At 54.2% G+C, this 14,918-nt stretch overlaps 1 protein-coding gene across 2 annotated transcripts in view; it reads right to left on the reverse strand.

The window, feature by feature from the left end:
* Btbd9 (BTB domain containing 9) overlaps positions 1 to 14,918 on the reverse strand; it is a 371,475-nt gene continuing 356,557 nt past the window's right edge. For both annotated transcript variants that reach the window (XM_041634764.1, XM_041634763.1), the window contains exons 10-11: positions 13,506 to 13,584; positions 1 to 4,518 (exon numbers count right to left, since the gene is read on the reverse strand). In XM_041634764.1, the coding sequence (XP_041490698.1) occupies positions 4,324 to 4,518; positions 13,506 to 13,584 (274 nt within the window). In that variant the 3' untranslated portion in view covers positions 1 to 4,323. The remainder of the gene's footprint in view (positions 4,519 to 13,505; positions 13,585 to 14,918) is intronic.

The raw sequence follows: 14,918 nt of genomic DNA on the forward strand, positions 1-14,918 counted from the left end.
TAGAAGTAGTGCTTTATTTCTGCGGGGAGCCCACAGTGGCATTGCACACACGGTGAACTGAGGGTCGCAACACAGCTTGCCAAGTGAGGATGCCACACCACCTCAGGGTCACAATCCAAACACTGCCCTGGGAACTTCCTCAGAGAACCATGCCCAGGACTCGCACGATCCCGTCTAACCTTCAAGAGACCCCTGGAGGAGTACGGGGACAGCACCTGCGATCTCCACTGGCTCAGGAATGGTAGCCATAGAGGGGAGGTGGCTCCTCTTCTCTGGAAAATCCAGTCCACACAAATTTGGTCAGAGTGGCTTATGGGCACTATCCTCACTCCGCACTGGGGACAGCTATGGAGGTATAAAGTGGCCTTGGGGACATCAGCCCCAGGCCAGTCTAACAAGGAGGTTCCTAGCTCTCAGGCCACGTTTGGAAGGCCATCCTGAGACCCAGAGTCTGAAGCAGCCACCAGGGGCTGTGGGACTCCACATCTCCAGCCCAGCTTTGACCATACCTTGTCTCTGGCTATAACCCCTGGGAGTCACAGATAGTACCCCACTTTCAGGCATATACACTGTGCTGAGCTGGGAACCCTGCTTTGCCACCTCCAAAGTAGTAAGCACCACTGTCACTGGGAAGACTGAGGCTGGAGACAACTGCAGGGACAGGTGTGTGGCTCCGGGCCACCAGTCTACCTCAGCTAACTGCCCAGGGCTATAAATATTCCAGCTGCAAATGACAGGTACTGAGAGGACATCAATCACAGGTTTCAGGGGTGATCGCGTCCTTCGTTGGGGATGGGAACTATCTGTCCAGAAACCCCACTCAGTTTGACCTCTAGCGGCAGAGGTTAGAAAGCAGGGGTGGGGACAGAAGAGGAAAGTGTGAGGCCACAGTGCCCTGCCCGACCACTGCTAGACTGGAAGCTTATTCTGGAACAAGCACTATTCCTGTACATCTTTCAAAGTGAAGTTCAAGGAAAGGACGGTGGGGAGGGGAGGGGGTTCTTCCTTACCCTAGGGAAGTGAAGTGCAGCTCACACAAGCTCATGGCCTCTCGTTCATCTACTGCCAGGGATGCCCAAGCCCCATCCAGAGGAGCGATGGATGCATTCCAGCAGCCCATGGCCAGTCCAGCCACTCCCCTCCTTCCTGGCAACTCCAGAAACCTTAACATTGGGTGCTCCACTTGGTAGCACAAGGCACTGCAGGGCCTAGGGCCGCTAATAAGCGCTCCCCTCCTGCCAGAGCCGCTGTCAGGGTAAACACTCAGAATCAATCATTATGTTGCAAACTAACCAGAGCATGGCCAGTGCCCGCAGTGCCAGGTCACTTCAGCACTACTACGAGGCTCCATTCACCACGCAGGGGGCAAGGTGACAGGAACACAGCAGAGCAAAGCTAACGAGGAACTTCCTAGAAGGAGGCAGTTCTCTGCCCATCCAAAGGGACGTCTGTAGTCCTAGGCAGGGCTGAGCGGTTTCAGTGCCAAGCAGCCTCAACACACCAAGACCCACTTTGGCTGTAGATTTCACGCTCTTCCTGTGCCCCGCAGAGGCCATGTTTACAATTCTGTTATCTTCTAAGTTAGAAAGAACTGCAGATTGGCTGGGTTAGCTGTGCACTCTGGTCTGACAATTGTGGAGATGGCTTAACTACTGAGCAATTTCTTAGACAATTCAAAACTCACGAGGAAGGGAAAGGAATGAGCCCAACGGACATATCCCTCTCTCGCTGAAAAGAATTTCCTTTTCTAGTCTTCTAGGAACAGAACACTTGTAATGGATTTGTCCAGAATCAACACTTCATTTAATAAAAGTGGAAAGTGACAGCTGAAAGAGCCCACATCTGTAACAGGCTTGGAACTCACTAAAGGCAAACAGGAAAAGTACGGAAGGCTTAGGAGATGCTCAGTCCCAGTGTAAGGCCGCCTGAAGCTGCTCTACAGAGCCCAAATGGTCCCCCAGGAGCCCCAGTGCGGACACCTGCCATCCTAAAGAACATGATCTGAAGGAGCACGAGCGGCTCTGCAGAGCCTGTGACCTAGACGCAGGTGCCCCTTCACAGTGGGCACTGCCAGAGGCATCATGCAGCAGCTACTCTCCAAGCTCTGCTCTTGTTCACACACTGTTGACCTTATGGGGAGGGGAGGGCAGGGCAGAGCAGGGCAGGGCTGAGGGAGCAATGGCTCACACTGCCTCTGTCCCCTATCCTATGACTGTGGCTCCTTGGCACCCAACCAGTCCTCAGGGTTAGAGTCCACCAGTACAGTGCTAGGTGCTGGGTGCACAGGATCGTCCGAGTCCCAACCAGCCTGCCTGTTGTTCACACTCCAGTCTCATTTCCAGTCTGCTGGCCCCAGGGGAGACTCCTGAAGGGGACGAGCCAGGCTCAGTCCTCTGGAAATGTGGACCTACCTTAGAGGTGCCTGTGGCCTCAAGACACATCAGCATGCCCATCAGCCAGGGGTGAGCTCCCGGGTCTGGTGGGAGGTAAGCCAGCCAGTGTCCTCCTGCACCCTAAGCAGGCATCTATCTAAGAAAGTCTTCCCAAGGGCGGCCACGGCAGTCACTCAGGTGACTGAGGGCTTGCTACGGTTCTCGGCACTCCCCACTGGCATCTGTGACTTTGATGTCGCATCTCCCCTCCGCTTATTTGATGGAGGGGACCATGGCAGTGCCGACATCGAAGGTTCCCTTCTATAGTCATAACCTGAATACACAATAGTATCCTAAGGAGAAAGGAAGTCACAAGGTATGGGTCTGGGATGTGGGGAATGGGCTGCCAAGAGCACCGCGTGCCCAGTGCTTAGCATGATAGGTGTGTGTGTTGACCCCAATGTGGCTTCTTGTCAACTCAGTCCCACTGAAGCAGGATTGCCCTGAGTGTGGCCAACCTAGGCTACACAGAGAAGAACTATCTTAGCAAATAACTGAACAAGAACAATACAAATGAGCCCTCATGCATTACCCTCCACGGGAAGAGATTCCACCCTCCACAGCTTGGGGTTCCTTGTGCACTGGCAGGGGGCGCTGCTTGTAGAGATGCTGAGTGGACAGACAGTTCTCCAGGCTGCCTGGCAGCACCCCATAAACAATGGGGGCACCCTATCCACACATGGGAGCCTCCTCCCTGAGGCAGCCATACCACACAGCAGTGAAGCCAGAGATTCGGACTGCGGACTAGTCTCCCCCAGGACCAGCTCTGCACCTAGGCCTGAATGCACAGGAAGATGACCCCTACTGCAGCCTGAGGACTCGTGCTGCCAGCTCTTCAGTGTGGACAACCCATTCCAATTAAGTCAAACTCAGAGAAAGCTGGCTGGCCCACCCTTTCACTTCTAGAGCAGGACCCAACCCTGAAGTTCCACTCTTCTCTGAACACGCTCACAGGAAGTGCTAAGGAGACCTCCTGGGGCCTCGGGATGCAACAGGGAGGTGCAGAGGCAGGAGCTATGCATGGGCGTGACAGTGGGAGCTGCGTGGAGCTGCAGCAGTTAAAGATGGAGGCCCTCAAGAATCTCTTCTTCACCATCCCCAGGCCTGTGCTCCTGACACCCCATCTGCTGGCTGGACAAGCGTCTGTCCTCAGGCTTGTGGGTGGTCCTCCAGCGGCTGGCACGGCCACTGCTTCCAGCTGCCTCCCAGGCTGGCAGGTGCGTCCGTCAGGAATGACAGGTTAATAAAGTGACAATTTGATCAATTATGAACTCCAGTGTCCAAAGATTGGTTTGCACATTGTGTGTCTGGTTGAACTTAGAAGATTTTTCTGGTCAGGCTCAGTGCCATGAAGAGCCACATCCGGTGTCATTTAGGAGGGGCAGCTTCTGCTCTGCCTGCCTGCAGGCACTGCAGACTGAGGAAGACCCTTGCAGCTGCAGAGGGCTAGAGCAGTTCCACAAGGCTGCAGCAGCCATGACGCAGCAGCTGAGGATAAACTACACGACTGTAAACCACCAAGTAGCAATGCAAAGGCAATGGGGACACTTGGGCCTGGGCCCTTTTCTGGTTGTCAAGGTCTAGGGTTCCTTCTTGTACTGAGCTTGGCTTGTCTCTAGATTCCTTCTGCACTGGTACCTTGGTAACATTAGAGGTAGGAGCTGACGGTGGACTTGGAGAATCGAGACCCACTTCCTTCCCCTGGAGACTGCCTGAAGATTGGGGAGAACATGGATGCCCTTCTGTCCCCTGGGGGAAAAGCCTGGTTGGGGTGGCTTTTGCAGCCAGGTCTGCTCCTCCCAGAGATGGGGAAGGGTGCTGCACATAGGGCCCGCCTGGGAGGGCACACTCCTGCCCCACCCAAGTCACACCGCGTCCTCTGCCTTCTTTATTAGTGCTGTTGGTTGGGTGAGCGTGAGTTGGGGCCCGGACTCGGGGGCAGTGAGCTGGCGCTGGGTGCTCGCAGTGCATGAGGGTCGAGCTGCTGACTGGGGGTGTTGGGGTCCCCTGTCCCCGGTTCCTCACTGCTCTCTTCTTTTTGGCTGCTCTGCTGCTCCGGACACTCAAAGTGGACACAGTGGAACACCTGGTGAAAACAGAAAAGACCAGTGAGATGTGGCTCCGCCTGAGCATGGAGGTTTGAGCCATGATGATGCCACACCCTGGTGTGCTGGGTAAGTGTGGGAAATCTCCCAGTGCCCACCTTGCTCCGTGCCTGTCTTGGATACCTGGAAGCAACAAGAAGGTTTAGATGCACGTGGTCGATCATGATAGATGCAAAAAGATGGACAATTCTCGAGTTACACAAGTCCAGCATGGACACCTCGGCAGGGCCCAGGCTGGAACTCGGCTTTTCTCCTCAGGCCTCTTCCTCTCTTTTGGATCATCCTTTTTTAAAAAATACTTTTAAGGGAGAAGGGGAAGGAAGGAATGAGGGAGGGACAGAGGGAATGAGGGAGGAATAGAGGGAAGGAGGGAGGGACAGAGGGAAGGAGGGAGGGAGATAGGAAAGGAGGAAGGGAGAGAGAAGGAGAGGAAGGGGGGATCTCAGTGAATTCTTTTAAAATATAACTAGAATTTTTGCAGAGTTATGAAAATGTGTTGAAGTTTCCTGGCTAAAACCTTTCCATGGTTGCGTTCAGGTTCCGGCTGCGTTGTTCGTTAGCCAGTTAAATTCTCTCTTCTCAGCCAGGCGTTCCCTTCAGGAAGTTGAGGTGGGAGGATCTCGGGCTAGGCAGGCTGTCTTTGCTCCCTCTTGGCAGAGCGAGAACACCAAGCCCTGACCTAATTGACATGGTTCCTCCTCCTCTCTTGCTCTGCTACCCTCCTCTGCTCAGGACATCCTGGGCTCTGCAGGCCTGTGCTGCTCAGCCCCTCTGCCCTGACGAGCGACTAGATCAAGAAAAATGTAAGCTGAGAAAGAAAGTTGCAAGGACCAGGGATGGCTCTGCCTGTGCTAGAGAAAGCCTGCGCTGTGCACACCAGGCCTGGCTCCCACCCTCGCTGCCCCTTCCGCTGGTCTCACTGCATTACATCTGGCACGCGACTGTGTCCAACTGCGCCGTCAGGGTCACATGCAAACAATGCTTCCCAGTGCTGTCTTCCTGGGGTCTACTCACCCACAAGGACCATACCCAGCTATCCCCCAGGCCCACACAAGTCACGTGAGTCTACTTGAGTAGACTCTACCCAAGCTGAACCTTCCTGCATAAGTCCTGGTGACCCTGGGAGTTGCAAGGTCACATAATGACCAGACATAAAGAACCAGGGCTTCTGAGAGCCACTGTGGTCTGTGACCCGACTCCCAGCTGACCCCTGCAAACCCTGAGCCCTTCAGGCTTCCGTAGTCAGGGTGGCAAACAGGATGCCATGCATTTACTAAGTCACAGCCTCCAGACAGAAACACGGATGCTGGGGGTGGGGTGGGGCATGAACTGAAAGGAAGAAAGAAAAGGAGCCCGGAACAGGGACGAAAACGGTTAACACTGACACACTGGTCCTGCAGCGACTTCGGACCTGGGGCGGGCTTGGACGCGCTCCAGAGGGCTCTCCCTGGCCCTCCCCATAATCCCCACAGATGCTCATGAGTCCTCTTTGTTCTTTCAATGTACAGCAATTGCCGAGCCCAACTGACCTAAGGGGCAGCCTGCTGTGTCCTCACCATGGAGAGGGGCAAGGGGAAACTGCTAGCATGCTGGGGTGCCTACCACACGCAGGGTCCTGACACGAGGCAGTGTCAGGAGCACATGATGCCTGGAGTGGACCTTAGGGAGCACTCCAGATAAGTGTTCCCTGTAATACAGAGAAGACTGCATATACCAGGCCCCAAAGACCTGGGAGGCGGACAGGATGAGAGTGGCCTGCGAGGCAGAGGGGACACTAGGCACACACAGTCCAGGTCTGGCCCTAGAACCTAACTCTGGCAGCTGCCTTCCACCTGCTTTTGTCACCTATCAACTGTGCCAGGCTCAGTTCCCAGCCCAGCCAGGCATATGCACCCAGTTCCCACATGACCCAAGATGCTTACAGACACTATGTGGATGCCATGGTACCACAGTTCTCCAGCATCACCATACACAGCAGGGCAGGGCACTTTCTCCAGGACCCCAAACACCTTCCAGTTTGTACACTTCTCAAATAAAAGTGAAACCCCGTCCACTTCAGGGCAGCCACGCAGCCATGCTGGTTCTGAGGCTGCCTACAGTCAGTCCCACAGCAACCTAAGGGAAGGTGGCTTTTCTGGATTAATGGCTTGAGCAAGTGGGGCTCTCACAGAGGGCCCAACTGGCCATGTTCCTGCACCCACCCCTCCTCCCCTCTGCCTACCACGCACTTACAGGCCTCGCATGAGATGAAATGACTAAGCTCTGGCTTTCTCTTTGCTTAGGAGCTGGTGTGATTCAATTTCCTTCCTCTGAGCCTTCCCCAGACTGCAGTACTCCTTGGAAAGGAGGTGACCAAAAGTGAATGAGGCATACCGGGCAGAGCCACACTTCTGATTTATGCAAAGCCATTACCATGGTCTCCGCATCATTTTCCCTTCAACTTTTCGGCAATCGTGTATCCCATTAGCCTGTTTGATTGCTGCTGTTTGTGAAGGGGCACCTTCGCTGAACCGTCTTCAGCAGCCCGGGATCTCTCCCCTGAGAGGAGCAGCCAATTTGCAATGTAGTCATGTGTATGAATCAGGCCCGGCCTTCCTCACACACGGGTGGCCTTCCTTGTGGCTGCTGTTATTATCATGTTGCCAGGCCTCTGTGGGAGCTCTAATCCCGGATGTGTCTGAAATGGTCTGGCATGTTCTTTTCTGTGAGCCTGTGCAGCAGGTGTGTGCCGTCCTGACCTCCTTCAGAGCTATGATTCCCCAGGCACCATGGGCAGACTTTTTCAAGGTCTGAACAGGAGGGGAAGGGAGGAGTAGCGGGGAGAGACTATTAGCGCAGTATGGACTGTAGAAGATATTGGGGGGAAAGGAATAAATACTGATCAGTGACTCCCCCTGGCTTCTGCGGCTTCTGGGTAATTTTCACAGTCTACTCTCCTGCCAACCAGAACAAACAGGACGTCTGACCCACCCTCCTGACTTGTATTTCCAAGGTGACGGTCTATATAAAGTAGACAGCCAGCTTCCTCTCACTGGCTGCCCATAAGTAAGATGGAAGTCTGAGGTCTGTCCCCCTTCAATCACCACGACAGATGTTAGCCAGCCCAGCTATGGCAGCCAGTGAGCTCCCTGGTGCTCACCTCAGAGATGACCGGAGCAATCCAGATCCAGACCACAAACAGCTTGTTTATTCCTTTTAAATAGAAGATCAAGGTGCTGGCACACACCTATAATCCTGGAACTTAGGGATCTGAAGCAGGGGGATTGTGAGCTAGAAGCTAGTTTGCTATGTTGTAAAAATCAAACCAAATTGACCAACCAAACAACAGTCCAAATCAGGAGCAGGAAGGACGGCACTGTTCCCAGGTCTCGGTCGGGAATGCCTGAGTCCGGGTAGATCTGCTGAACCAGGGACTCCTGACGAGAGGAGTCAGAGAGTGGTGGGAGGTGAAGGTGGCAGTGTGGCCTGTCTTCCCGTGTTCAGGCCCCACCTTCCTGCCACATGTCAGCTGTTCTCACAGTACACTTCCAGGCCTCCTATGCTAGAGGGGTAGGCCTCCAGGACAAGGGGACATGGCCTTGGTGAAGGCCCCACTTCTTGTGAATAGTAACTGCGAGCAGGCTCCCTCTGACTCCTGCCCAGCACGCTGGCCCATGCAGCCTGAGGAAGGACTGGTATGTGACATCCACACGCTCTACTCTCAAGAGCTATGGTGCACTGGGCACTGGGGTCAAACCCTCCTGCTGGGACCGTCCACCGAAGCTGTCCAGGGACCCAGGCCACTGCTGCCCCTACACACTGTCTCTCTGGCCCAGCACCTTATCCTGGTCCACAGTACCTTCCTTGTCCATGGTGCCACGTGAAAGCTCTGTGTGCCAGGGTCAGCTCCTGCTGTGTGCATCTTTCTCTGGCCACAACACCCCAGGGGGGCAGGCTCTCCCCAGGAGCAGAAGGGCCTACAAGCTGGGGCTGTCTCATGCAGGGTGGGTTTCTCCTCTCTACCTGCAGTCAGTCTGTCTCCACCTGCGGCCTGCTGCATGCCTGCCGCTGCTCTGGGAATTCTCAGCAGGAGGCTGCCTGAGGCACCTTCTACACCTAGATGATGTCTCTGGGGAGAACATGGCAGAAGAGTCCTTCAGGGGTCAGGGCACACCCAGAGGGGTCTGGAAAATAATTACCCCAGGCCAGCAAGGAACATTTATTTAGTTTTCATAGTCTGTTTTCCTGGCTTTATTTTCCCACTAAAGCCACATGTTGCTATGGGAACGAGGTGGCACTCGGAGCCCAGTCACTCAGTGGCCTGATGGAGCCTGTGGGTGAAGCCGACCTCAGCATGGAAGGCAGCTCAGGCAGCCATGTGCAGACCCTGCCCTGCTGCTGCTGGCCTGTGGGGCCCTCTCTGCAGCAAGCTCACAGCTGGTTACGGGGTTCCCAACACATGGCAGAGGTGTGGACCCATCTGCAAGCCCCTCCTCCACATGCTCCGTGGCCGCTGTTTCTTACAGAGAGCGGACCCTGCCCTTCTACCAGCCCTGCACACACCCCCATCAGAGCCATCTCAGCTGCCCTTCTACCTCTGTCCACCATTTCAACATGACCAGAGATACAAATGTTACTTGAGGCATAGGCTCTTCAAAAGGGGACACTGCCAGGCAGAGAGGCTGCAGTCCCCGTGCTCTACCTCAGTTTCTCTCTAGACTTAGTGGATCTGGTGCTCAAGGCAAGCCCATCAGAGTGTATGCACTGTCCTAAGCTACGGGCCAGTGTGGAGTAGAGCCCGCTCTGGCACCTCAGCATCGGTTATCAATTCCTGGGAGACACAGCAGTAGAGAGCCAGTCTGACCAGACGCCTCCACATACAGTTTATACATGTATACAGTTGGGTGAGAATTACACGCACTGAGCCACAGCTTGACTCAAGCCTTCTTAGCCCAGGAACTTTGTTCGGCTGAGGCGCAGCTGTCCCCTGGCCTTTGTCCTCCGCAGTTTTATCACTTGTGGGTCTCTCCTGGTGTGAGCGTATGTAAAGGGGGTCCTACTCCATGGGGGCCTAGGTGTCCTTCAGAGCACTATGATGCATACCCAGCATGGATGGGACATGCTGTGTTGTCCGCCAAGTCTTCTGTGGGCAGTAAGCACTGGGTCCATCAGGGAGGAGGAACACTTCCCGGTGCCAGGGGGAAGGCTGGGGGAAATCAGAAGAGCTCAAACAGGCTACCAAGAGCTGACCTCCACAGACTGGGAGGCTGCCATTGCTGGGAGCCACCTACATCTGAGGGAAGAGGGGCATCACCACAGCAGACACAGGCTGTGCCTCTGGACACAGGAGGGCCTGGCCAGACACAGAACCCCAATCTGCCTGTGCCTGGAAGCCTCCTCCAGCCCTGCTGGTATCCAGCCCTGCTGGTATCCAGCCCTGCTATCCTAAGCCAGCTGGATGTCCCAGGTCAAGGCAGAACCCACCACAGAGCTGCAAAGCTGTCGACTCACGGGCTCCAGGCTGCAGGGACCTTGCAGGGCTCTAAACAAGCAGCTTCTCCAGCCACACACACACTGATAGGACACCTAGTCCCCGTGAATGCCTTTCCAGCCTCAGGAGGCCCTGCATACCGATAGGACACCTACTCTCCGCGAACGCCCTTCCAGCCTCAGGAGGCCCTGCACACCGATAGGACACCTAGTCCCTGTCAATGCCCTTCCAGCCTCAGGAGGCCCTGCACGGGCTCCCACGGTCCCTGCTCTGCACGCCTTCTCTGAAGAATTCCCCAGCAAGGCAGCTCCTGTTCCTCTTTTATGTACACAACTGTGTATTTTGTGACCAATGAATAAATAAACGAAAATTAGAACCCAGGTTCTCCTGTGCAACTTGACACCAGCAGCATCAGCACAGGTCTGTGGTACAAGCACTCGGCTGAAGAAAGCAAGTGCTGTCCTGTAATGGAGGCCACAGGAAGAACCATACGGCTGAGGTCATAGGTTCATATGGTGAGACCCTGGCCCTGCCCCCACAGTACAGCCTTAGGAGGCAGGGCCATTGAGGGCCACTAGATTTAGAAGCCTATGGCTAGTGTCCTCACAGGAGGAGAGAGGGACCCTGACTCACCAACTCCCTTTCCAGGTATGTGTTCCAAGAAAGGCCTTGTAAAGGTGGACAGGTGAGCCAGCTCCTCCATCAACACTGTGTGCACACTGGCCTGGAAGGCCAGCCTCCTGAGCACGAGAAACAAGCGTCTATCACGTTAGCCATACAGCAGACGGGCTCTGCCCTGGCAATGCAAGCCACTATGGCCACTGAAGTCACCTGGCAGCCGAGCAGGGGCAGGCTGAGGAAACCCTGCTTCTCCTTACCCCTATTTATGACAGCATGCTGCTGGCTCCCCTGGGGCCGACACTGACACCTAGCTTCCTTTCCCCGACTGTGCCCTATGCATCAGCCGGACACTCCTGCCTGGCCACATCATTCTCCCTTAGAGCTGTCCCCAGGTGTTCTGCCCACCCAGCCCTGAGTCATTCTCCTCTCCCCTCACAGTCATCACTCATATCCCTTTTCCAGAGGATATACAAAACCCAGCGGGGACAGCACAGCAAGGAACTTTCTCCCGGGGAGTCTGCACATCCTCCACACCCAGGGAAATGCACCTGCTGCTCCTCCAGTCCCTGGAGAATGACAGCTTCCTGTTCATCATGCATTTTATGATTTACGATGTTTTCCAATTGACAACACTATGTCGAGGCTTTATTTTCCCAATCAGTAACTGACTCTAGAAGGCAGCTAGGGAAGTTACTCACCAGCCAGATGAGGCAGGTGACCATGTCAGGCTGCCCTCTAGCTAGGCCCACCGACACTCTGTGCAGAGACCCGGAGGAAACCCCCTCAACAGAGACCCTGCACCCTGCTGTATAGTACTGTGGCGGGAGGTGGAGCTTCAGAAAGAGCTGCGCTGAAATCCAGCGTCCAAGGTTTTCCCCTTGCTTTGGTCAAAGTGCTGGTGGTGCCGAGTGTGGCCTCCCTCCTGACTTGAGAAGCCCTTCATGGAACACAGCATTCTGGAGTTCCAGCTAGGCATTTAAGCAGAAGACCAGACTTCCTGGGCTGGGGGAGGGGGGAGGGGCTTACCGTATTAGAAAGACTCCGAATAGAAAATATTTTAGTTTTGTTATTTGTATAGATAAAGCTACATTGTTCTTTTTAATTCAGGAGTAATATACATGTAAAGTGTAAGTGGTAGGAAATCTCAGAACTCAGATCTGCATAGATGGATCAGTGGTTCTAAGCACATCCGCTCTTCCTAGCACCCACATCAGGCAGCTCACAACTGCTTAACTCCAGTTATCAGAAGCTGAAGGTACCCAAATGCACACTTATATACATAATTTAAAATATGATAAATTTCAAAAAGAACAATTGGAACTTATTTTAAGACTATTCTTTTTTTTTTTTTGGTTTTGTTTTGGAGCCTGTCCTGGAACTAGCTCTTGTAGACCAGGCTGGTCTCGAACTCACAGAGATCCGCCTGCCTCTGCCTCCCGAGTGCTGGGATTAAAGGCGTGCGCCACCACCGCCCGGCCAAGACTATTCATTTGAAAATAAAACATTAAATGCAAATTCAAATTTGTTTTTGATATAACACAAAAAGAAAAGACAAGTGGCCTTATGATCTGCTAGCTACTTGTCTACTTATTCCGGTTGTAAGGACGATCCTGCTGTTACAACCCTGACCTGATAGCTACTTGTCTACTTATTCCGGTTGTAAGAACAGTCCTGCTGTTACAACCCTGACTTACCTGGTGTCACTGTCGCCAGCTAGCCTTGCACTCAGAGCTGTCCTCCGGCCCGGACCTCCTGAGTGGCCACCATACCCACTTATGACTTAAACCTTAGACAGCCATAAAAGTATCAGCTGATTACTATTCTGAAATTCAAGTTAGTTTTGAAGAAGTAGAAGATGTTTGAGGCTCTATTTAGAAGCTATTCTCTGTAGGAAACGCACTGTGGGTGTGGATCATTATTATCCTAAATAAGTAAGGGGCACATGGATCTAAATCGCAACACGATTTCCACTTTTGGGGCTGTTATTGGAGCACTAGACATACCTAGATAGTTTCTAGATGGCACACTGGGCCAGTTCTATGGTGTGTAGGTCAGGTACAAAGTGACAGCGTGGAGCCTGTGTTTAAGCAGCAGAGGAACATGTGCTCCCCAGCATGTCTCCTTCATGAAGCATACCCTTCAGTCTGCTATCTAACGTGTTTCTCCGTCACATTAGGGACGTCTTGTGGCTAGTGCAGCCCTTGCGCTCTCCAGGACCCTATCCCAGAGCCTGCACTCTGACGCACAAGTCACCTTCTTGAGAAGACAAGGGCAGGAAGCCGGCATGTGAGACCCACTAGTGTGGGCTCCAACGCTGACAGCGAGAACACAGAACGCTTCCAGAAGGAGCCTAGAGCACACTATACACCCCAAGCACAGAGGCGCCACGACTGCTCCAGGGGCACCCGTGAACCAGTGCGAGAAGAGAAAACGACCATGAGCCATGACTGCCCTCTACTCTCAGGCTTCCCGTGCTCCTCTTCCATCCCCATCACACTGTCAGAGGCACATACTAACATGGAGACATACTAACATACTGACATACTGACCAGCGAGACAGGGACTGCACAGGGACAAGAGCACAGCCACCTAGATGCTGCGCAGGGCACTGCCATCTGAGGAGACAAGGGCGCCTCATTTCTCAGGGTCTTGTAGGCTGTTTCCACCCAGGCTGGTGGAAGAATCCAAGCAGCACCTGCTGACTTTCTCTTGCCAGCGAGCAGAGCCCTGACGATGGCATCCCCCTAGTTAAGGGTGGGACTTCCTTTACACTGAGCTGCCATAACAGCGGCCATTACCAGGCAGGGCAGACAGCTCCACTTAGCCAGGGTGCAGTGGTTACAGATGCCACTGCCCTTCTCAGGAGAGCACCCTTACCTCATTTGCTGTGTTGTGTGTTCCAACGATTCGGATGAAGGAGGCAGGCTGTCTTTCAAAAGTGACTGATTGCCAGGACCTGCAGGAACACAATTTTCCCAGTTAGCTGCTGCAGTTGGCCCAGCTGACAACTGGGCAATGGGTCTACAGGGAGGTGGGGGTGGGGTAGGGCGGGGTCTACAGGGAGGCGGGGGTGGGGTAGGGCGGGGTCTCCCCCATGATGTCATGGAAGGATGCAGATAAAGCACTGCACCTTCGAATTTAGGAGCCTGCCATGTCACCAGAGCAGGCACTACTGTGTGTACCTGTGACTGAGGTTCTTAGAAAACCCCCAAGAAACAAAGCAAGACTGCTGACCATGCTGGCCTGGTGACAGGAGTATGGCCGACTAGAAACATCACCAAGGGTGGTGGGAGTTTCTAGACCAGGGTCCTCATCTACAGTGTGGGCCGGAGAGGCCTCCTCACTGGGCCGCTGGCACAATCAGCAGGTAGTTCAGCATGTGTGCAGAACCTGAGTTAGGGGTGGGGACTGTCCTGGAAGCTGCCAAGAGGAGAATTCGCAAATAGGGTAGGGGGTGGCTGGGTGGAAGAGGGTGAGGCTGGGGGGCATGGCTGGGAGGAACAGGGTGAGGTAGGGGTGTGGCTGGGCGGAAGAGGTGAGGCAGGTTCTCTTCCTGGGCTGGAGCTGCAGAAGTCACTTCAATGCCAGAGCTGGTCCTGGGCAGGAAGTGCCCTAAAAGCCTCAACCTTTTCTGCTCCCAAACATGGCTCCACGGGGCTTCCTTTCAGGGCTGGTCCATCTATGAGTGACCCCCAAATCCATCTCGATATTTTAGTTTCTTTTCTCGTCCCCTCCCTCCCATGTACAGTGTGGACGCATCCTTGAGGGGGGAGGCCAGGGGTCAATTCCGGGATCTTCCTCAACAGCTTTCCACCTTACTGTTAGAGACAAGATCTCTCACTGAACCGAGAGCTCGCCTTTTTCAGCTACACTAGGCTGGCTAGCAAGCTCCCTACACCCCCTGCAGCAGCACTGGGGCTGTTGGCATGCACTGCTAACCCTGCCCTGAGAGTGGGTGCTAGGATCCAAACCCAGCTCAAGCTTGCACAGCAAGCATGACTCCCGCTGAGCTACTGCGCAGCAGCAACCATGCCATTTTTTTTAAAAATGTGTAGCCCAGGCTGGCCTCGAACTCGTGATCATCCTGCCTCCGCCTCCTTCAGCAAACCCTACCAGCGTGCGCCACCACAACCGGCAACCATGCCATTTAAAAGACAAGTTCTCCTCCTCTGCCTGGGCTAGCTCACCTAGAAGCCATGTGTACAGGAGGAGCCCTGCTCCTGGCCTAGCCTTCCTGCACACTCCAGGCCTCTGTTCTCTAAGCCCTGTGAGCAGCTCACAGTTGCTGCC

The sequence above is a fragment of the Microtus oregoni genome, unplaced genomic scaffold, assembly GCF_018167655.1.
Source record: "Microtus oregoni isolate MIOR12 unplaced genomic scaffold, Mior012 000046F_ref0000063, whole genome shotgun sequence".
NCBI lineage: Eukaryota > Metazoa > Chordata > Mammalia > Rodentia > Cricetidae > Microtus > Microtus oregoni.